This window comes from Pempheris klunzingeri, chromosome 10 (assembly GCF_042242105.1).
Source record: "Pempheris klunzingeri isolate RE-2024b chromosome 10, fPemKlu1.hap1, whole genome shotgun sequence".
In the NCBI taxonomy this organism is placed as follows: Eukaryota; Metazoa; Chordata; class Actinopteri; order Acropomatiformes; family Pempheridae; genus Pempheris; species Pempheris klunzingeri.
In genome coordinates, this window is record NC_092021.1 from 7,675,077 (window position 1) to 7,696,707 (window position 21,631).

A 21,631-nucleotide genomic window follows, 5' to 3' on the forward strand; every position below is an offset into this window, starting at 1 on the left:
GCTCATTCAGCATGACAGACAAGCTTAAAAGGTTCACTATTGTTCGAGGTCAAAGCTAAAGATTGTATCTCTTGTTTATGAAGAACACAAGATTAGAACTTCATCCCTTTGTTGTGAAACACGAGGAATCATGCTGTTGTCAGGCAGCATGTTCATGACTTCCTCTTCTCTACCTTGCTCAGGTATGTGGAGTACTTCAGTGGCTTGCTCTCCGGACACATCAAGATCAACAACAAACCCCTGTTCCTTCACCATGTCATCATGCACGGCATCCCCAACTTCGAGTCTAAAGGAGGTGAGAGCCGTGCACAGATGGGCATTCACACGTCAGCTTTTTCACCCACGTCATGTATTTTCATAACTTTTAACAGAAAATTGTGTTTCAGGTTGTCGTCCTTTTCTCAAAATCTACCAGGCCATGCAGCCCGTGTACACATCTGGGATTTAGTAAGTCCTAAAACATACTCACACTCAAATGCTTTTACAAGATTCTGGGGATAGCAAGCTCATAATGGCCCAATAATAAAAACCCTGATTTTCCTTTATAGCCTCTCCCTTAACTCCCCTGCCCCCCAGTATACACATACATCATCCCTCTTGCCAGTTTGCACTCTGTGCTAGCCTCACATTATTGTATTTAGCTAGCCTCCCCAGCTGCAGGCTCTTGTTTCCCTACTTTTGATCCCGCAATCACTTTTAGTATTATTTGTGACTGGATAGTCAATGAGGCAGGCAGACAGGCATCTGTGTGGAAGCCTGCAGGGTCTCTCTGCCAGAAGACCCCGCTGGTTCCCAGGGCCAGACAGGAAATAATGGATTCTATGGCTTTCTGTTGTTGTTTTGGGGGGAAGTTAGAGGAGAGGAGAGGAGGGGGGCTGCTTTGCTCTCAGTCACAACTAAGACGGGCACACATGCTTCCTTTACACCACATTTGAAAGTGTTGCAGTTTAAATATAACAGATGCTGATTATTCTATCTGGGTAAACAGTAAAAAGCTGCTTGGTCCTATGAATGTACAAGTATGCATGCTGAGGTCAGAACATTCAGTTTCTATACTTAAAAGTGCAACTTCTACACTTACCTCATGAACCAATTATTTTGTCACCCATTGCAGTGTGGCTGTGTTTGCATGGAAGACTCAGTAATAGAAAGAACACAATACAGCCGACGTAATGGTTAAATGGTTAAAGCATAAAGTAACAGCAACATTTTCTATCATTGTCTTTTAAACAAAAATGTTGGTTTGTGAACAATATATGAACTGTACAAATGTAAACGCCACCCTGAGGTGGTGCTTAAAGCTGCTTTTATGCATATTTCTGGCCTTTGGGTCAGCGCAGCCAACACAAACACAGCATTTACATATTACCCGAGTTATTATGGCTAACGTGCTGGCAAACAAATGCAACATTAACATTTATTTGGAGTCATGTTTCTGTACACCTGAATGTAATTACAGTGCTCTCCTTTTAGCCCTGTTTTGGTCTCCACCAACTCGTGAAGAAAATAGCTCATCAGCCCCTGCAGTTAGCTTACAGTGGGATTATGAGCGCTTGCTCTCATAGCCCGGCTAGGAATGAGATTAATGAGAGCAGGAAACCAAAATAATGAGCTGAAAGATGCTAAAAAGCACGGTGGAGCTCAAGGGAACCGAAGAGTTGAGTGATAATCCTCTTACAGCAAAAATTAAACCTTTTACATTACACACATTCATTTGATCCATTGTCCTGTTTGTATTTTCTCGCTCTTTGCCTTTTTCCCCCTCTTTTTAACTGTAGAGCTGCCATAAATTGTTGTGAAGTTACTACAGCAATAAGTCTGCTGGTGTTGAACTGTTTCTGCTATGTCCATTCTTCCAATAGTGTTAATACTATAAACGCATTTACAGAATACACAGTAACCGAGTGTTAAACAACCAGTGCACATATACTTCCAGACTGTCAACCCCTCAAAGCCCCAAATCACATTCCTCCCCACTTTCTCTCACATGATCCCTATTAGCACTCTCCACCCTTTGATCCTACTCTCCCACTTAGACAATCATGTAGACACTAATACCCAAAATTAGCCCTGCACTGTGCTGTGGTCACGCTCTGTGAACGCCACTATAAAAGCAAACAAGGGAACTGTTAGTAGACATGTAGATCATGTGCACATGGTTATACCCAGACATTACAAAAAACTAAATTGATGCAGTGGAGTGATGTTGGATTGTGCTGTGATCATTTTCACAGAAGTAATGAGGAAGGTGGGTTTGTTATCTAACGTGGCTTTTCTTTCTTTTTTGCAGTAATGTTCAGGGTGACAGCCAGACCAGCATCTGTATCACCATTGAACCTGGTCTTCTTCTGAAAGGAGACATCCTGGTAAGAATGGCACTGACAGGCAGACCACAGTAGGAAGTGCCTGATAAAACTATCTCAGTAGCGTCTCAGCTGTTTGTATCGCAATCTGTGAATTTCAACTGGGAAATAAGAGGCTGGAAACTCTGTCACTGGGTTAACTCCTAAATTTAAGTTTATTGTCTTACTTTTTCCAACTGTTTACCTTTGCCAGAAAGAAAGAAAAATATTTGGATGTAAAATGATGATTATCATAGAATATCAATGACAACAGCTGCAGACATATACAGAGGAAGCATACAGATTTTTATGGTTTATTAGTAATGTGGGAATCCTGTTGGCTGTTCCAATCTGACACCGGGTGTATGTGTAATGTAGCAGTTTATAGTATCCACTCACGGAAGAAAGAATGGAAGAACATGCCATAAAAACCTGGGGGAAGACGATTGGACTGGGTCCTATACCCAAGTTTATAGACCCTCATTAACACAATATGTTTTCTGGAAACTATGATGTCAAAATGGGTGTACGTCCTTTCCTAAAGCGCATGGGATACCATTTTAGGGGTGCCATTTTTACAAGACATAACCGTTTAAAAGTAAGTTGAATGTCAGATGAATATTTTGCATTTTGAGAAACTTTATAAAATTGTTCTTGTTTCTTTTGCACCTTTTTAAAATTGAGCAGAGAAATCCTCTGAGTACCTGTCGCTTATTATGTATTTAGCTCAACCTGAAAAACTGCACACATTAGCAAAATTTCTGCTTCTGCTGCCATTCAGGCCATAGTGTCATCATGAGATGTTCTCTGGCTCCTAACTTCAGTGTGGAGAGTTTTAAAGGAGCACTTACTGTACACGTGAGGATGTTTTGTTTTGGCCCCTTGGGGCTGCGCTCATACCTCATCCTTTATTTAAGATGGACTAATGGATTCTGCTGAATACATCAAGCTGAGCAAAGGCTGCTGATGCTCATTATTATTCATATACACAGAGAATGTGAGCTGTGGCCTCATGGCCAGATAGGAGATACAGTCAGCATGGAGTGTGCTCCTGCATTTTAAACTGTAATGGTAATGAGTGGTGGATTATATGACTGCCAAAAAATTACTGAATGGTAAGTTGAAAAAAATCAGTTGACAAGGGTCAGGATTTTGGTGTCGAAAGCGTTCTGCTTTCTGTAAGCAGCCCATTTATAGTTTATTGATCATGTTTGAGCAGGCTTTGGTTGCAACCAGGTAAACATTCTGTGTAGTGGGCAAAAGAGGAAAAATGCATTGGGTGTAGTCTATCTTGGAACCCATCGCTATTGTCTGACGACAGTTTAGCTTTTTTTTTTTTCATGTATACGCATTCATATCAATTAATTAATTAATTTGGCGGATGTGAAAGGAAGTCTTGGCCCCGATATCCGTTATCCAGGTATTTGTTGGCTTTGTTGGCCCTGACACATTAGCCCTTATCCAAAGAGGCTAAATCGTCGTCAGATGACGGCTGATAAGTTCCAAGATTGACCAACTGCTGGCTGTAGCTTCATATTTATCGTACAGACCTGAGAGAAACAATATTCTCATCAAAGTCTCAGCAATAATGCAAATAAGCCAATTTCTCAATGAACAATTCCTTTAATGTTTAAGGTGATGCATGTATACATAAGGGGCTCTAGTCTTCAGCGAGTGCATGAAAAATGAAATGTGTTAAAGCTCTAAAGGCGACATGTAAGCTTAAAATGAATGTTTTCCTCCTCCTATTTTTGTTGTCTAACGTGGCTCACTGGCATTGTTTTCTTGTGAAACGAACCCCTCAGTGGGAGGTTTAGGATATCCCAGAAAACTGCTCGAGCCAACGAATATTCTGCTTCACTTTAATCTCCTCCTAAATCCTTTATGTTAGCAAGTCAATCCCACCTTCCTCAAAATCATACAAATATTTTTTGTAACATGGTAAATTATATATATATATAACGTCTCAAAAGAAGTCATGAAAAGCTTGGAAATGCTCGCTGTCATGATAACAGCAGGGTGTTTTTCCTCTTTACAGCTGTAGTTTGTTAGCTGCACATTGTTCAGGTTGAGGGTAAATATTCCTCCAGTACCTGTAAATGTGAGGTCCTTGTAAAAAAAAAAAAAAAAAAAACTTACAGGTCCAGGCTGCCCAGCAGGAAACAGCAGGAGGGGGAGAGAAGATTTTCCTGTGTGGGGTTTTAGTGCTGCTCTTAAAGCTGTTTGTGTTGGGAGAAACAGTTTGGGTAATAATGCTTGTGGAGAGGCCATACATTACAAGGTGCAGAGAGAGAACTCACACTGAATCAAGCTGGCATGTCTCTGGCTTGTGTTTCACAAAGATCATTTCATATTGTGTTCACTTGATATTCTGAGTGTATCAGCATTGAAACCACATTCAGCTCAGCCAGAGAGATGATTTGATTTTGCAGTAAACCTTTTTTTTTCTTATCAGGACTGACACATTGTATAAATAAGCCACATACTGGATATTCAGTGCACCTGTGGAGTTAAAAACGCTATCAGACTAACCTGTTGAGTTCTACTGGCATTGCTTGATGCGATGTAGCCTCTATGCAGTCTGATTTTTTTCTGATGGTTTTCTCCCTCCAGCTCAAATGCTACCACAAGCGCTACCGCAGCCCGTGCAGAGACGTGATATTCCGGGTGCAGTTTCACACCTGCGCTGTCCACGACCTGGGGATAGTGTTCGGAAAAGACGAGCTTGATGAGACATTCAAAGGTAAGAAATTTTAGATAAAGTCCTCGGAATGTCCACAGTGACTGTCATTATAATGTGTGTGCAAATGATCAAATTCTTCAATTCAACAATCTGACCCATCTGTATTATATTACCCAATTGTTAATATTGTATCCAATGGATGTATTGCTTTTTAATCTGATGATGTACAATTAATAATTTCGTCATCTTGCTGTAAACAGAAGGCTAAGACCATCTTTCTTTACTGCCTATGTGCAGATGACAGGTTCCCAGAATATGGAAAAGTGGAGTTTATTTTCTCCTTTGGACCAGAGAAAATACACGGTAAGAACCAATGTGGTTTTACTAGTCTACTGGAGCAGTGAGTTTCACCTTCATATTTACTTTTAGAACATCCTGCCTTTAATTGATAGTATGTAGTAGAGATGCAGACAAAAAACGTGGGCCCTGGCTGGGTTTGAAACAGGGGCGTTTGCAGCTGGTATAAAATAAAAATGAGAAACTCATTCGGCCTTAATGAAAGGAGAACAATATAAACTCTTCCTATCTACGGTCTAGGTGTGGACCAACTGGAAAATGGGCCAAGTGTCTCGGTGGATTACAACACACAAGATCCTCTGATCCGCTGGGACTCCTACGAAAACTTCAATCACAGCTGTGAGGACACCACAGACGGTAAATACAGCTGGATTACACAGTGCAGTCTGCGTTAAGATCCACAGATTTTGTCCCGCATAACACTCCGAGAAAAGCTTGAGCTGAGTGTTCGATGCAGTTAGGTGTCATTTCTTAGAAATATTTTTTGCTAAATACATATCCAGTGTCTGTTGTGTGTCATAAACACAAACTCACAGAACAACAGAAGACCCCCCCCCCCCGTTGGTGTGTGGTAAAGTTAATAAAGTGTTAATTACACTGACTCTTTACAGCCACTTTCGGCTAATATGAAATGATTTTCCCACAACTTGAATTATTATTTATTACTACTTATTTTTAACACATTTAAATGATCAGATTTGTGTGTGTATGTGTGTGACCCCACAACCACTGGATCTTCATTAGCTGTCTGCATCAGTGAGTGGATTGGGTATTTTTAGTCAGGAACTTCATGAACGTCTAGGTGAAAGGTCACTTAAAATGAATGTTATGTAAAGTGTACATGTGACTGTGGAATTGCATTTCAATGTGGTTGACAGGAAGTTGGAATTTTATTTTAGTTTCTTTCTCTCTCTCAGTCTCTCTCTGTCTCTCTCTGTGTCTCTCTCTCTCACACACACACACACAGCATGTAACCAATCTGACCTCTGAAACAAGGCTGTCATTGTCTTTCTGCGTGACACAGAGGAAAGATTCAGCTTGCGTCCTAATTGAGTTTAAAGACTTTTTCACACTTTCATGTCTTTAAAACTCCCACGTGGCAGGGTCAAACTGAAGTCACATTTAAGTTCAAACACTGGGCAGCAGTTGTGTATACAGATATTCATGCCTAAGCTTGCAATGCATCACAAAGCCTTATATCAAGCCTTGTATAAATCAAAGTACAGTGTTTTGCATGCAAGAATCAAAAATCAACCCAAATCAGCATTATGAGGTTTTTGTTGTATACAGGATACAAATGGTAAATCATGTTTTGGAAGGAAGGCGAGGCAGTGGTACCACTGAATTCATTTGTGGTGAAATTATGGCCACTGAGAAGCCAAAGGCGCTGTGGGGCCTGAGCGCAGTGCGAGACATTCCTGCGTTCAGCCACAGGCATGGACAGAGCCTGCCTATTGAGGGGGAGCGGTGGTCACTCTGCGACCAAAGTGCTACTTTCTCTGCCACCCAAAAAAGGAAGCAATGCTACGCCCTAAGTGATAGCAGTCAGCCTGTTGTTTGGCCTAAGAACCGAAAGTGTCGGGATGGTCAGCTTGGTTCGTTTAATCACTAGAATAACTTTCATCCTGTTTGTGGCAGACAATGAATATTCATTGTTAATGGTCTTTAAAAGAGGACTTTATGTCTTAAGGGAAATAATTGTGATCTGGTAAATGCACACAGATATCTCATGTTCAAGTGTCATCATTGTCTACTGACACAGTAATTACAGTTGATGTTGAGTTGATGTTGTTTTGTCTACAGTACAACCGTTATTGCAATATAGAACATTTTTAGTTCTGAGTTAAAGGACAATTCACAAAAATGAATGAAAAGGAATGCTTGGTGGATTTTTAATGTCTGCGATTGCCCCCCCGAAGTGTTTTTATTGGGTTACCAGATAGCCAAAGGTCAGAGGTTACTTGGCTACCTTCTATTGCTGCCCATAAAGTGGATACTTGAAATGGGCCTTTCTAAAATAGAATAGGTGTAAGTTCTGTTTTTGTGTGTGTGTGTGTGTGTGTGTGTGTGTGTGTGTGTGTGTGTGTGTGTGTGTGTGTGTGTGTCCAGCTTGGTCAAAGTCTCCTACTGATCTTGTCTTGTGTTATCTGATGGAAATACTGTGTTTAAGGCTCAATTTGACTTAAATAGCATCATACACACGTGATCAACGTGAGTGAGTGCACATTTGTGAAAATGAACACAATCACAAGCTCTTGTTTAGTTGCTTGACACTTTGAGTTCTCCATAAGACTTCAAGCGCGTGCCATAAGTAGCCTTTTGTGGCGTGACTTTATTCAGACAGCACAGTAAGACTGATACACTGCCTTTGAAACCTCTCACAGAAACGAGAGAAAGGGTTCCCTGGAAACTGGAGTGTTTCCTCTGTCATTTGGCTTCACACTTGTTAGTGCTGAAAAGGCAATTAGCTGCTCTGACAGTGGCTTTTAGAGCTTAGAGGGAAAACAGGACAGGATGTACATCTTCAAGTGTCAGCTAGAAACTAAAAGTGTTGTCATTTGGACTGCAGTTTGTCAGGATTACAGTTGCTTTTCTAAGGAAAGCGCTCGGCTACATCAAGTTTTTGCCCACTTTGCTTATCAAGGCATTGCATAAAGCTTAAAATTATAGAGCCAATGTTTTGTTGGGATCAACAGTGGGTAAGTGTGGTTGTTGGTTTGCAAAGATTGATGTCGACTTTTATTGTGTTTACGCCATAAAAGCAGCTGCTGTGGGTCAGTTTCAGCACAGGGATTTTTGTCGTGCCTGCACCTTGCGTAAAGACAAGAAAACACTCAAAACATCCCACTTATACAATCCTCTTGTGCACAATTCACCGCTTTTACACACAATTTTGGTCAGCAAAGAAAGGAATCTGTCTCGAGACAAAAAGGACTTGTTTGACAGCTAAGGATTTGATCAGTAAAGGATACAGTTGGTCTTTATGACCTGCTGCTGACTGTCAGCCATCAGCACCATGTAACCCTTTGACATGTATCTGTTTTTTTATTCTTATCTCGTAGAATTCAAACCACTAATCCAGAACCTTCTACCACAGTCTCTGGAGTCCATGAGTCTGCCTAAGGCAAAAATAGAACTGCGTAACAAAAAAATGCAAGGGGCTGGGTGTGGTGGTTGGTTGTTTTGGGTACCTGTGAGCAGATGAAATGCCAACCAAATAGTCCTGTTTGAGTAACAAATTAAACACATTCGAAGGTGCCTCAGATTTGAAGCACCTGTGATGGTTTATAATACTAAAAAGCAGGATCCTACAAGGCAACAACAATCCCTGATATTGTCTTTGTGATTCCAAGATAAACAATAGATTCATGTCATTCCCTTTACAATGTATTTTACCAGGAATGTGGACTTGTTTTATTGGCCAACGCAGTGCTTTGCTAAATGATATTGGATGGTGTTGTGGCACAAATTGAGCCATGTTGAACTTTGCTGGGTGACCCTGCATTTTTTTTTCTTTGCTCTGCCAGTGTAGTGGTGTCAGTGAAATGGCCGAGGAGGCAGTGTCATTGTAGCAGTCTTACTGAGCACATGACCACGGGCCGGACGAGGACACTGGTCATCAGCATGTCAGGCTTAGGACATTAATTTCTCAATACAAAATACATAGATTCATGGCAAACAAAGTACAAACCAGATGCAGCACAGCGCTGGTTCAGGCAGAGCACTGAAGTTCCTCTTTCATCGGCTGACTGTGAAGTATGACTGAAGCAGCTGATGCCAATTACCGGCTCGTTCATCAGCTACCAGCTAGCTAGTAACACCTAATCATTTTCATGCAGGTGTACAATGAGGCCATTATAACCTGACACTCTCACTGTTGATCTGCTGATCTGCTCATGCCCACGCTGCTTGCTGCCCCAACCTCTTACTTTTTTTTGTTGATGTTTACTAAGATTTAATGTAATGCAAACAGCCCTTCCACATGGCACGTTATGATGATGCTGAGAATCTGAAAGCTCAAAGTTTTGCAGTGTTCTGACAGTGAAAGGTGGATCATATTTTTGTCTGTGGACTGGTAAAATAAGAAAAAAAGAAACAAGCAGTGAGAATTGCATAGCAAAACTATGGCAAAAGACAGATTTCAGACAGAAAATAATTATTTTTTGCAATAATTATTCCAATATTTAATTACAAACAACTGATGGCTGAATTTCCCTGGCAGCAAATTTTATTTTAATACAAAAGTTTTTGTTTTGGGTTGTTCAGTTCTATCAAAGAACACCAAATTAATTTAGATTTCATGAAATGCATTCATATCATTTATATAAAGCTATATTAGCAGTAAACTTTGCTTCAATGAGATTAAGATTTGGCTGTGGAAAAACAATGGTAGCATTTAACTGATCTGCAGTCAGTGTTTTGACATTTCTAAATCTCATTTTCCCTTTGGTTCTGAACCATTTATTGGCCATGTCAAATATTGAGCAGTCTTAAAATATCTAATACTACTTTACCTCTCTTAAAGTTCTAAGAGATCCTCTCTCTCTCCCTCTGAGGAGCCGGAGGAGTTAAAGGCAGACTCCTCCGCTCGACTGAAGCTCTTTTGTGCGCACATTCACAGGAGGAGGAGAGACGGAGAATGTCAGTGTGGGTTTGTGCATGCTGCTGCTCAGCACAGACACTTTCTAAGGGCTACATGGTGACTTTGTGTCCAGCCTTTCTTTGATTTCCCTTTTTTTTCAAGCTTTAATAGCTGTTGAAGAGTTGAGTCGTGAATCTGTGTCCAGTTTGTCCTCTGCTCTTTGTAACGCCGGAGAGAAAAGCTGTCACAAACTCAGCAGCTGACGTCTTTCACAACATGTGAGTAGCATGCTCAGATTGGAGATTCGCAGCAACTATAAACTTGACTTTCACTTTGTTTGGAAATGTACTTAATCACTTACTGACATCAGGTTGTATATTATCCAAACACTTGGCCACATTGTTTTTTATGCGTTAATCTTTTTTCACAGTTTTAGCCATGCTCACATGGAAAGCTATCCTTTTGAGGTTGAATCTTTTACAAGTGCTTTTATCCAATACTGATTAAAAAGTCCAGGCCTATTTCAGGCACATTTGGCAGTTTAGGTTGCTCTTTTTAGTGGCGATTATTTTTTTTTAGTCTTGGCCCTCAGTCCTATCAGGTATAATAGCATTGTACTTATCAAGTTAATTGCTGTGATCTAGGAATGTGACGACAAGTCTGAAGAGGCAAAAAACCACAAGCTGTGGATAATCATACAGATGTTACATAAACCTCCAGGTTAGCCAAAATTGTTTGGAAAACTACTGCAAACTGTAAAATGATTACTCGTTGTAAACATCCACGAGAGTTTGCATACTGATGTCTTGGTTCAAGTATGGTCATCTTCTTTATAGCAATGCAGAAGGGTTTCCAGAGCTCATTAGCAGGTTTTGTAATAGAAATAATGGGAAAAAACTACAAAATGAGACCCAAGTTTTAATAAATTCGGTCATTCTAGCAAATTCTAAAGAGAAAATGTCACATATCATTGATTTTTCTATGTAAGCTGATTTTCTGCCATTAAGTTACTGTTTATCCAAAGTCCAAAAAGCATTTCTGTGTCGAGAGGTAGCAGCCCAGGTGTGTGTGTGTGTGTGCCTGTATTGTTTCTCTACAGGAGGTTAATGCGTCTTCGTTGATCCCATACACAGTATTTAGGGTCTGTGTTCCTGTCCCCCCAGCCTAAACTTACCCAACAGAGGGAAAGAGTTGACCACGTTCTTGTTTTCTTGTATTCTTGTTGGGCACAGAATATTTGTTTCTACATTTGTGAAGCAAGAGTGCCGGGTGCAAATGAGTCGAGTCAAATTCTGTATTTTGTGTTGCTTGCTGAGCAGGGGTGTGTTTGGGGGCAGTTACATAATCCTGGTGGAGATGGAGGTTGATGCAACAGAATGATATCACTGCTGAAACTATGTTTTGGCTCAACGGATGACTGAGATTCAAATAGTCCGTTGGCCCAAGAGTAGTTCAAGAGCCAGGTGAGCAGTAAATTCCCATAGTCAAGTGCACTTTTTATGTAAGTGTTCTCTTGACAGTTGCCAACACTGAATGATTCTTATTAATTCTGCATTTGATTTTGACTAGGTCTGTTTCAGCTACTCTCAGCTCAAAACTAGAGAGTTACCCTGGCGTACATAATAATTATCTAATATTCATTTTCAGTTCCACAACTCTAATGTTGCAATGGCCCTAATGTCTTTTCTTATCCTCATAGAATTCAGTTGGGCTCACATGGTAATATATGACCTGATACTTAAATTGATCTTGTATTCCTCCACAACACGGAGGTCTTTGGTCAGGATAAGGTAGGGTGGCTTGAACTTCCATCCAGCAGTTAAAGGCGAGGTTCTGTGTTGATCCATTGTGCAGCTGCTCTTATGGTAACCATGCTGTTCCAGATGAGTTGTATCATGTTGAAATGAAAACAAGATTAACTTGTACATGTCTGTGTGAATTGAACTGTGTGTGAACACCAGGCTCTGGACAGCAGCTGTCCACCTCTCATGATGTCCACTGGCCAGAACTTTCTCGCTTCTGACACTTCACAGCCGACTCAAACAGCCCTCCCCACGATGCCAAAAGCAAACTTGTGCCATAATAGTGTGATCTTGTGGAAATATGGACACTTTTAGGCTGTGGTGTTTCTCCAAGAAGATGCAAAGGTGAAACGTCTGGTCCGTTGTGTTGGCAACAGGCTTCCATGCTATCAATCCCTCAGTCTGGTCTGAGGCTTTGGGGAGGATTAGGATGCTTTGACTCCAAACTTTGGACAGCTCCGGTTGCATAATTGCCAAGACAGTCAAATAAAGGCCTTCTAGGAAAGACTGCATCGGACACAAAGAGAGAACAAGTGCCTTGTGTTGTTGAGTGTCCCCATTTGGACCCTGGCTGCGGGGGCACAGGAACGGGGGTTTCTGCTAGGCGACAGCCACTGACTGTGGGGCAAGTCAAAAGTGTCTGTGTGCTACATCGAATATCGTTGCAACTTCTACAGCAGAAGATCTTTAGTTTTGAGTATATCTGAAGCCAATGGCTACCAACTTTTGTTATATACAAATTCTTAAAGATTGAATTTCCCAGGAAAATACTGTAGATGGTGTTATTTTTGTGCCATAGTGTGAGTTTTGTAAAGATCTTTGCAGGCCATGGCTAACCCTGGGTGAGAGAGTGCACTAGTTAATCTGCTGTCCTTAATGTGTGGGAATGAATGAGTGCGTTGTCACCTCCTCACAGATACAGCTTTACTCCAGCTGTTGGCCAGACATTCTCTCTTTCTCTCTCCTTTTCTTTTTCTTCAGCCATCACACACAGCTTATCTGGATAAAATGCCAAGACATAGTTAGTCATGATGAGTTTCCACAAGCGCCTCTCTGCTCTCATCTTTTACCCAGTATTGATGCTTTTGCACTACAGGACGACGCTCAGAAATCATTTTAGCATCATCAACAGCCAACCTTTTCTCTCGAATTGTACATTTAATGGGGACACTTATAACTGGTCAATTCAACAAAGTCACCAAAAGTAGAAAGCAGTTGATGGCCACAGTTTCTAACTGACAGTCAAACATTCGTACACACCTTTCTCACATGAGTTATGCTTGCTTGATGAACGATCGATTTGTCCAGCAATTGGTGCGCTAACTCGTTTCCTTTATCGGTTTGTCCCTTATTTTTGGGAAGTGCTTGGTACAAGGCACACAAGGAATCAAGTTACAGCAAAGACAAGGAATAAGTAGAGAGACAAAGATCAAGAGTTGCACTCTCTTTATTAGGCACCACTGTCCCGTACGGGTGTTATTTGCCTGGGGCACCTTTCTGGGACTATGTTTTCAGCTCATGCTGTTTTCAGCTCATGCTGAAAACATAGTCCCCATTTCCTTGTAAAGTTCATCTACCATGTCCATCCAACCCTTAGCTCAGGAGGGGTCCATTTAGTAAGCTGAGTGACCCATGCAGAAACACTTTCATGTTAGCTTCATTGGAAACACTGGCCTCTCCTCCCTTGTTATTATCTTTCTTTTTAAAGAGAGTTCTATTCATGCACCAGCCTTTCCTGGTCTTTGTCATAACACTGCTTTCTTCACTTAAAAAATATTACTTTAAAAAGCAAACTAGCCATTACACTATCAGCAACATACTTGATAAGTCCATTTTCATCATTGCAGGACTGAAAATAGTGGTGTATTGTTACCCCGCTGCCCAGACTCAGCCCCTGATAGTGGTACCTCAGGCTTATGTATATGGTCCTTCCCACAAAGGCAGGAATGGAGGGAGACAGTGAGGAGTCATGCCCGTGTCACTTCACTAGTGACTCCTACTGGTTATTCAGGGCACCCACAGGGATGGGGGTGGGCTGTGAAGCGATAGCGATAACAACTTTTTGGTCCTTGCTGACATGTACAAAGAGGAATCTTTGAGGCTCAACTTAGAGGCCAATAGAGGGATTGAGACAGCAGTGAGATTGAGATTTGGGGTGATCAAGGCTGCGAAGAAATACTTTCACCACAAAAACTAGAACAGATTGGGAAAGTGTGGACCACCCCTGCCTCACGTTACTCTTGTAATGTAAAAAGCTAGAAAAACACCACCTAAACAAGGCCACAGACATACCTCTTAGACTGGGAAAATGAAGTGCTTTTTTACTGTCATGATTTCTGTGTTTCTATCTTGAATTTTGAAGACTAAAGACGAAAAGTAGTAATTTGGAATAATGGAAAATTCTTCATCCCAGTAATTTACAAAGTTTTTGTCATCTGGAGGTACTCAAAAGATTCTTGAGAGTTTAACCCACTTTAAAGAGTCATATTGATCCAGCTTTATGACCAGGAAGTATCTGGTCAGGAGCAAGACCAGTTTGTGTCTGAAGCATTTAACAGGATGTTGATTAGAACAAGAGCTGACAAGAACTGCTTTGAGAAGAATCTGTGTATACTATCAAGGATGGAAGTGGATCTGTCTTTGTAGTGTGTCCAGACCACAGCTAGAAAGGGTTAGCCTATCTAAGCTTCTCCTCACCTCTAGAATGAGATGGCTGCAGCCAGCTCATCAGACGCTCTCGTGATTTGGCCCTCAAGATTTTCCCTACTCAACCCTGCTGCTAACGACTGCTGATGACTTTTCCTGCGACACAACCTCATCCAGAGTGAAGCATTATGCTCTCTGTGGATGAGCTGTCTGGCTGAGATATAGTGCATGATGTGTTTTGGTTATATCTGTGCTTTCATGTTTGTTTTCAGTGCTATGTGGTAAATGTAGTCCTTACCTCTGACCAATACTGGCTACAGGCTACTGGTGGCAGGTTACAGTTTATGCTGCAACATCAGAGAAATGGTACTACTTATAGAGATTCCATCAGGGCAGTTAAAGGTGAACAGAGCATCCATATCAATAGTGATCAATACCGGTACCATTACAGTGTGCTTTGTTTCCCCATTCTTAGCGAGTTTGCACTTGCACACATTGATTCACAGTAATCTTTGATGCATATTTAATGAGCTGCAATGCACCGAGTTCCTGTACTTACATTTGACTAATCATTTTGGGGCTAAGGCAATTACTGAACAGTATTTAAAAGTACTGTACATGTTCTGCAGTAATGTGAGCTACTTACACTGTTAACTATTGCTTTGCTGTATTTCATCAGGTTCTCCTCATGAGCTCTCTGGCTCTTTAATTCTCCACTGATCTTCACAAGTCAAATTAATCCAGCTCAGAAGATGCAATAGCCTCTTGTGTAGATCATTTACAAGACCACAGTATTACTTTAATAGCTGTCCTTGAGCCCTCTCAGCCAGTAAATGCATGCTTTTGTTGCCAAATCAATAGTTCAGCCATTAACTTTTACCAAATATGGCACCGGGCTATACTTACATACTGTTAGACTATCATGCACAAACTCTTTATTCTCTGGGGCTTCTTGAATATAAATACACTTACAGCTTAAGTTAGGCTATTAGTGGTTGTAGCAGTTGAGGCCTGAGGGGACGTTCTCAGAAAATGTTTCATCATTGCTTTTTATTAACATTACACTTGTGGCCAGTAGATGTGGACCTCCAACTGTTTTGGAATGCTCACACACCCTCACACACACATACACAAGCGCAGAGTTGCACATGGTGTGTTTGTCTATGTCAGCTCGAGAGGAAACATGCTATTTCCGCTGTAAAGGGCGATCTATTGCCACAGGGGTCACAGCTCAAAGTTTAAAGATCAAGAGGTCACACAGTTGCACCATCTGGGCCACAGAGCCTCAAAATATCTGCCAGCACCTTCACACTTTGTATTGACAGAGTTCTACAGTCTTGTCTGGCTTGAAGCGCTTGTTTCAACTTTCTTTCTAATATTTGGCCATCTGATGGATTTAGTGACAAACCTAGGCTTTTTTACCCCTCTAATGAAGAGGACATACAATAAAACCAAGTGGTCAATGCAGACTGATCAGACATGGTTCACTCTCCCCTGCTGTTGTATAATTAGTAGGGCTACGGGGTCAGGATTTCAGACATTCTCCTCTGACTAATGTGCTTGGGATCACCGAGCAAGTATTTACCTCCTGGTGAGTATGTAAAAACACACCAATGTGCGCATGCACAGTGTAAGATACATATGAGCTTACTTATCACATGAAGGAACATAGTCAATGGTTATTTGTAGAGGCTTATGTGTGTTCATTTCAACCGAATGAAAACAGCAGCAGATATAACCACACACAGGAGCAGTCTCAACATAAATAGTCTGCTTGCCGTAAAAAGTCTCACAAGTGTTAAATGACAGATTAGATTTCCTGTTGTACAAATGGGGATTCTGTGGATCGCTCATCAGTCACGTCGTCTCTAAAGTGAAGACATGAGTTAGTTAAAGAGGGCTGGCTAAATTGGGCTTACATTTGATGCGAGTGTGGGATCATAGCACAGCTGGCTTCATCACAGTCATTACCATCATCATCATCATCAATAAAAGAATAGAGTGAGGGGCCAGGGGAAGGATGTCGGGGTAGAAAGAGGAAGACAGAAGAGAATAAAGAGAGAAAACGAGAGTTGGTGTGACAATTTTGAATTCAAATGAGGAAAAACTGAATCACAACTTAATCCTAATCATGTAACTTCATTGAATCTGCTTGAAATGAGGCTGTAAATAGGAAAAGTTTTGTGAAGGCCACAGTCACGTGTTTTGTTATCAGTCAGAATGACGAACGTGGTTGTTGTCAATTGTTCTTGATTGTGGTGCACAATAGTAAAGTGACTGTTCTGCATGCTAATGTGTACAGATGGCTTAGTGATATGAACTCGACCAAAGACTGAAGAGCTTTCAGATTGTGGGAAAAAGGTTTTGTGTGTGTGTGTGTGTGTGTTACTGTATGTTGCATTTGTAAACCATCCTTCCATCCCAGTGCTTGCTCGTGTGTAATTCTTAATGCTGAATTCTTGGTCTGTCCTAATTAAAGAGTATGGTCTTGACCTGCTCTATATGAAAAGTGACTTGAGGTAACGTTTGTTATGAATTGGCGCTTTATAAATAAAGATTGCTTGACTGACTGTTTATTCCCAGTGAGCAACTCCTGTAAATCATCTACATCTGAGTTTTATATTTTTAGTCTTTACCAGTGAGACACTGAGCCCCATCTTATATTCCATACAAATCAAATCAGCAGCCACTCAATGTATTCATCCTCCTATTTTTCACCCACTAAGCTTTTCTGTTTTCTCCATCTGGGTGGAGTTTTCTCCCTGCTTCCAAGCTTGGAGAGAGCTCGTTAAATGACTGTTGCTGGACGAAGTAACTCTTTCCATTACATGAGTGTTTTCAACACCAGTGGGCTAAAGGAGGGGCATCTCTGTTAATGTGTGTGTGTGAATGGAAAGGGCTTATTTCTATGAATGTCAGCAAATAGCTCATTTTCAGTACATTGTCTGTTTTCAGTATGATTATAAATATAATTACAAGACTTATATCCAGACGTAAGTGTGGATGTAAGGGAGGCAAAAAACTTCTATTAGCACAATGGGGGCTGGTATCAAACTGTACCCCCCCCCCCACACACACACACCGTCAAACAGGCTGTTGTGATAGACCTCCCACATATGCACACACAGCAGGGGCAGCCTTTAGACTAGAGCGAGCCACTGAGCAGCCAGCAGTAGCTGTCCTGAGCTGGCCAGACAGCTATTCAAGAGAAGGAGGAGGAGAAGGAACAGTAGCCAAAACCAACTCCCCCAACTCCTGCTTTAATCCCTCTTGTCCCACACCGGGGGCTCCTATGTAGGGCTTTTCCCAGCTTACATTGGGACCGTTCCGTCGTCCACTGCTCACACAGGTAGGGGAACCTCCTGCAGTGGAGGTGTTTCTGCTATTTCCTTTAACAAGGCTTTGACTTTGAGGTGACTTTCTGTAGAGTTTGTACTTCAGGCACACGTGTCTGATCATCCTAAAGGCACGAGTTCACATTTGGCTACAGGGCAGGTGATTATAAAGGTACTAAAATGGAGACAGTTTGGGAAGCTCTTCTTTCATGACTTATGTCTATGTTTATCTGCATGACTGGTGCATTAAAAGTGTGTCTGTGTGAGTGTGCTCTCATGTGGACAGGAATGCATTCACAGCCCCTAACTTGATACTGCAGCAGTTTCATGAGCCATATAAATGTATAGTGATGGCTTGATTTGGAGCCTCCTGTGCTAGCAACTTTTCAGGGGAGACAACATTGACTTTAGCGGAGAATTCATTACACCAAAAATCTGAAAATTTACATCATAATTGGCCTCATTCTTGGCTATGGTCGGCACTGACTATGATAACTACCTTTAGTATTGATACACTGAGCCGACTAGACCACAGGTACTGACACTGAGAAGACGGTGTCCGAATGGCATGTAATACTGCTCAGAACTAGACATGCTAGAAGCTATTATAACCTTCTTTTTCCCCGCATGTGGTCTACCATGTACCAATCAAAGTAAACTCAATAACAGATCAGTTGTAGAAAACATACACTGTGACTTTCTGTGACCAAGAGCCACAAGATATGTTTCCACCAGCAGCCTGACAGTGCAGCCACTACAGTGCGCCATTCCTTTGGCAAAATGCCCCAGCCAGACCTTGCAGTACCCAGCTTGTGTACGCCCACTAAGCTCTATTACACAGCTCCGTATTCACTAAAGCTGAGATTGAGATATCTGTAAGCTACAGAGACATAGACAGCTTCTTTGTGCAGCTCCTTTCCCAGTTGTAGAATCTGATTTGGTTATCAGAACATGCCTCATGATGGGTTTCTTGGGAACTTAAATGGACAGTAGAAGAATTATCTGAGTAGTGATTGTTTTTCCCTTTGCCCTCCTGAATACATAACCACAAAAACTACAAGATGTCTGTAAAATGTGAGGTTGTTCTTTTATTACACTACATTTGTCAAAATATTGACAAATCCATCTGCACTGGTTCACTGTATTGGCTGAATAACAGAATGTGGGAGGGAGGTGCACGTAAGTGTGTGTGTGTTTCAGCCTTTTAGTGTGAATCTCAGTATGCTGCTTTTGTTTTGCTTTGGGTTTTGGAGGCCAGGAAAAGCCTGCAGGCCTTCCTTACACCGTGAGGTGGATTTTCCAGTGATGACTAAATTCTTCTGATTGGGGGCACCCTGCTTCCTCTTCACTGCACTAGGGTGTGGTTGCGTGTGTGTGTGTGTGTGTGTATGGGCATGCGTATGCAGTATGTGTGCATTTGTGTTATGGGAACACAATTGACATTGCAGCATTCCCTCTGAGTTTGAGGTGGCAAATCGGTACATTTAAAGTCTGCAATGTCAATTCATCCACCCGTGTTCTTCATCATCTTATCTTGTTCAAAGCTGTGGAAATCATTAGCAAATAAAGTCAAGAAAAAGAAGAATTCTACGCCAGTATTCCTCAGGTGGCACAGATTAATCCAGTTGGCTTGAGATAGTCAAAGGCAGGCTCCTGTGATTTCATCGTTTTTTCCATAGTGCATGCCACAGACCCTGCTCATTTCCTGAAGCTGGTAGAATAGGGGGACATGAGCCAGTGTTTAACTGCAGCTGTTTTGGCCATGCCCGCACATTCTCCCAGTAACCCTGCCTCTCTCTGATCGTTCCTCACTCTTTGCTTTTTAATGTCTCGTTTAATCTCTTGAGAAAGAATTACACATTTAACCAAAGTACTGTGGCTCTAAAAATAGTTGAATGGTTGTTGATTGCTGTATTTGGCTCTATCTGATTCTAATGAGCCTCTCTCACTCTTGTTTGTTTTAGAAGTTATCCATACCCAAGGACCACTAGATGGCAGTCTCTACGCCAAAGTTCGCAAAAAGGAGTCTGTTGAAGGAACAGTCACAGCGAATGGCCTCCCACCCACTGCTGTTGAACATGCCCTTCCTGCCGTTGACCATGCCTTGTCAGTGAGCAGTGACTCAGGAAACTCGACTGCCTCCATCAAAACTGACCGAACTGATGAGGCAGCAGCAGTCCCTCAGGCTCCCACAGTGAGCCAGACTCACATTCCTGCAGGTGAAGAGCTACCCTCAGTCCATCACCAGCCACAACCTGCACAACAACTAATCAGTCCCCAAGAGAAACAGGAGCTGGAGCAGCTGCTGAGTGGTCTGGAGGGGCCCATGCATCGACAGGGTTACCTGTCCACCCCGACGTCTACTGTTGGAGGCATGCTTCACCTGGTGCCTGCCCAGGTCCATGTCAATGGGCACAGCAGCATTGACCGTGAGACAGACATTTTAGATGATGAGCTGCCTACCAGTCAAGAGGGCAACAGTGTGGACAGTTTAGGGACATTCTCCTCCACAGATGGTCGGGCTACACCAGCTGATCTTTACTACCAGTCTGAGTCACTTATCAATGGCCAGGACCATGTGCCATATCTGGAACGCAGTGTCCCAGAAAAGCCTCTGGAAACCGTCCAGCTACACGCTGGCATATCTGACAAACCTGTCACTTTGACCCAATGTGATTCAGCCCCGTCCTCGGTTAATTACATGGCTACCCAGAATGGCAATTTGTACCGCTCTCAGTCATTTGGTGCAGAGCCAAAGTCTATGCCACAAGCTCCCACCCGCACCACCAGTAGCAGGGATGCAGTCCAGCGTGGTCTCAACGTTTGGCAGCAGTTCGGTGTACCCGAGGAGCCAGTAACTGAAGGCCTCACTTTTAGTCCACCTCCTTCTGTAGCAGTGCTGCCCAGCCACCACAGCCTCCCACAGTTCCCTCATCGCCACAGCGCCTCCCAGCAAGAAATTGAGAAATCTATTGAAACCCTCAATCTCCTCATGTTGGACCTGGAACCAGGCCGTTCGCTGGTACCAAAGTCCCAGAGTGCTCCACTGCGGGAAAATAGCATTGTAGTGACCACTCAGCCGTCCTTCTCCCAGAGCCAAACCAGGCCCTCCTACCAGGGAGATGCCGCCATTCATACCCACTTTTCTGGCCCCGTGTCCAGCCTGGCCAGCTACTCCTCAATGGCCCAGGTGCCACCTGGGCAGCCTAGTGCACCAGAGCCCGCACCTGTCCAGGGATCTTTGAGTTATACATCTGAAATGGTCGGAAACATCCCTTCATCACAAGTGTCTCCTACTGTCGCTGGACACATCCAGCTCAAGCCCATTAACACCTACCCACCAAGCACATTGTCCCAGTCTACAGAGGTCTCCGAGCCCCAGAGAAGCCCTAGTGCTGCCTCAGCATCACCCCAGCCAAGGGATAGTGAGCCAGATGAAGTCTTCAACGTTGAAGGTCTGGTGGCCCAAAGAGTGGCTGGTAAGTTATTTCATCCTGATACTTAGTTGTAGTTTTTTCAATAAAAAGGTGCTGAGGTCACAAATGGAACTATTACCTGTTATCCAGGTTGGGGTTGCACCTTCAAATGTGTTTTTGTGATCTCACAAATTTCTAGATTCTAGATCTAGAAAACAGTCTCAAAATCAAATCTTTCCACAGATGTTGGACTGTTCACTGCCCCAGTTATAGGCAAAGCCATTGGCATTGACCTGCAGTGCAGTAAAGTGGCCTGGTGTGTGGGAATATTGGGTTTAAACTTTGCCTGTGGAAACCCTTTCAGAATGAAGAAAAAACAAAGTTTGTGTTAGGAAGGACCCATGTGGCTCCCCTGGCTTAAGGAGTTGTACACTGATGATGGGCTGGCCTTGTCATTTTAGAGTCAAC

General features: G+C 42.4%; 1 protein-coding gene across 8 annotated transcripts in view; it reads left to right on the top strand.

The window, feature by feature from the left end:
• Positions 1 to 21,631, top strand: part of tns1b (tensin 1b) — a 147,887-nt gene that overhangs the window by 106,936 nt on the left and 19,320 nt on the right. For all 8 annotated transcript variants that reach the window (XM_070838545.1, XM_070838548.1, XM_070838549.1 and 5 more), the window contains 7 exons: positions 183 to 295; positions 387 to 447; positions 2,291 to 2,366; positions 4,956 to 5,085; positions 5,323 to 5,388; positions 5,623 to 5,739; positions 19,712 to 21,226. In XM_070838545.1, the coding sequence (XP_070694646.1) occupies positions 183 to 295; positions 387 to 447; positions 2,291 to 2,366; positions 4,956 to 5,085; positions 5,323 to 5,388; positions 5,623 to 5,739; positions 19,712 to 21,226 (2,078 nt within the window). The remainder of the gene's footprint in view (positions 1 to 182; positions 296 to 386; positions 448 to 2,290; positions 2,367 to 4,955; positions 5,086 to 5,322; positions 5,389 to 5,622; positions 5,740 to 19,711; positions 21,227 to 21,631) is intronic.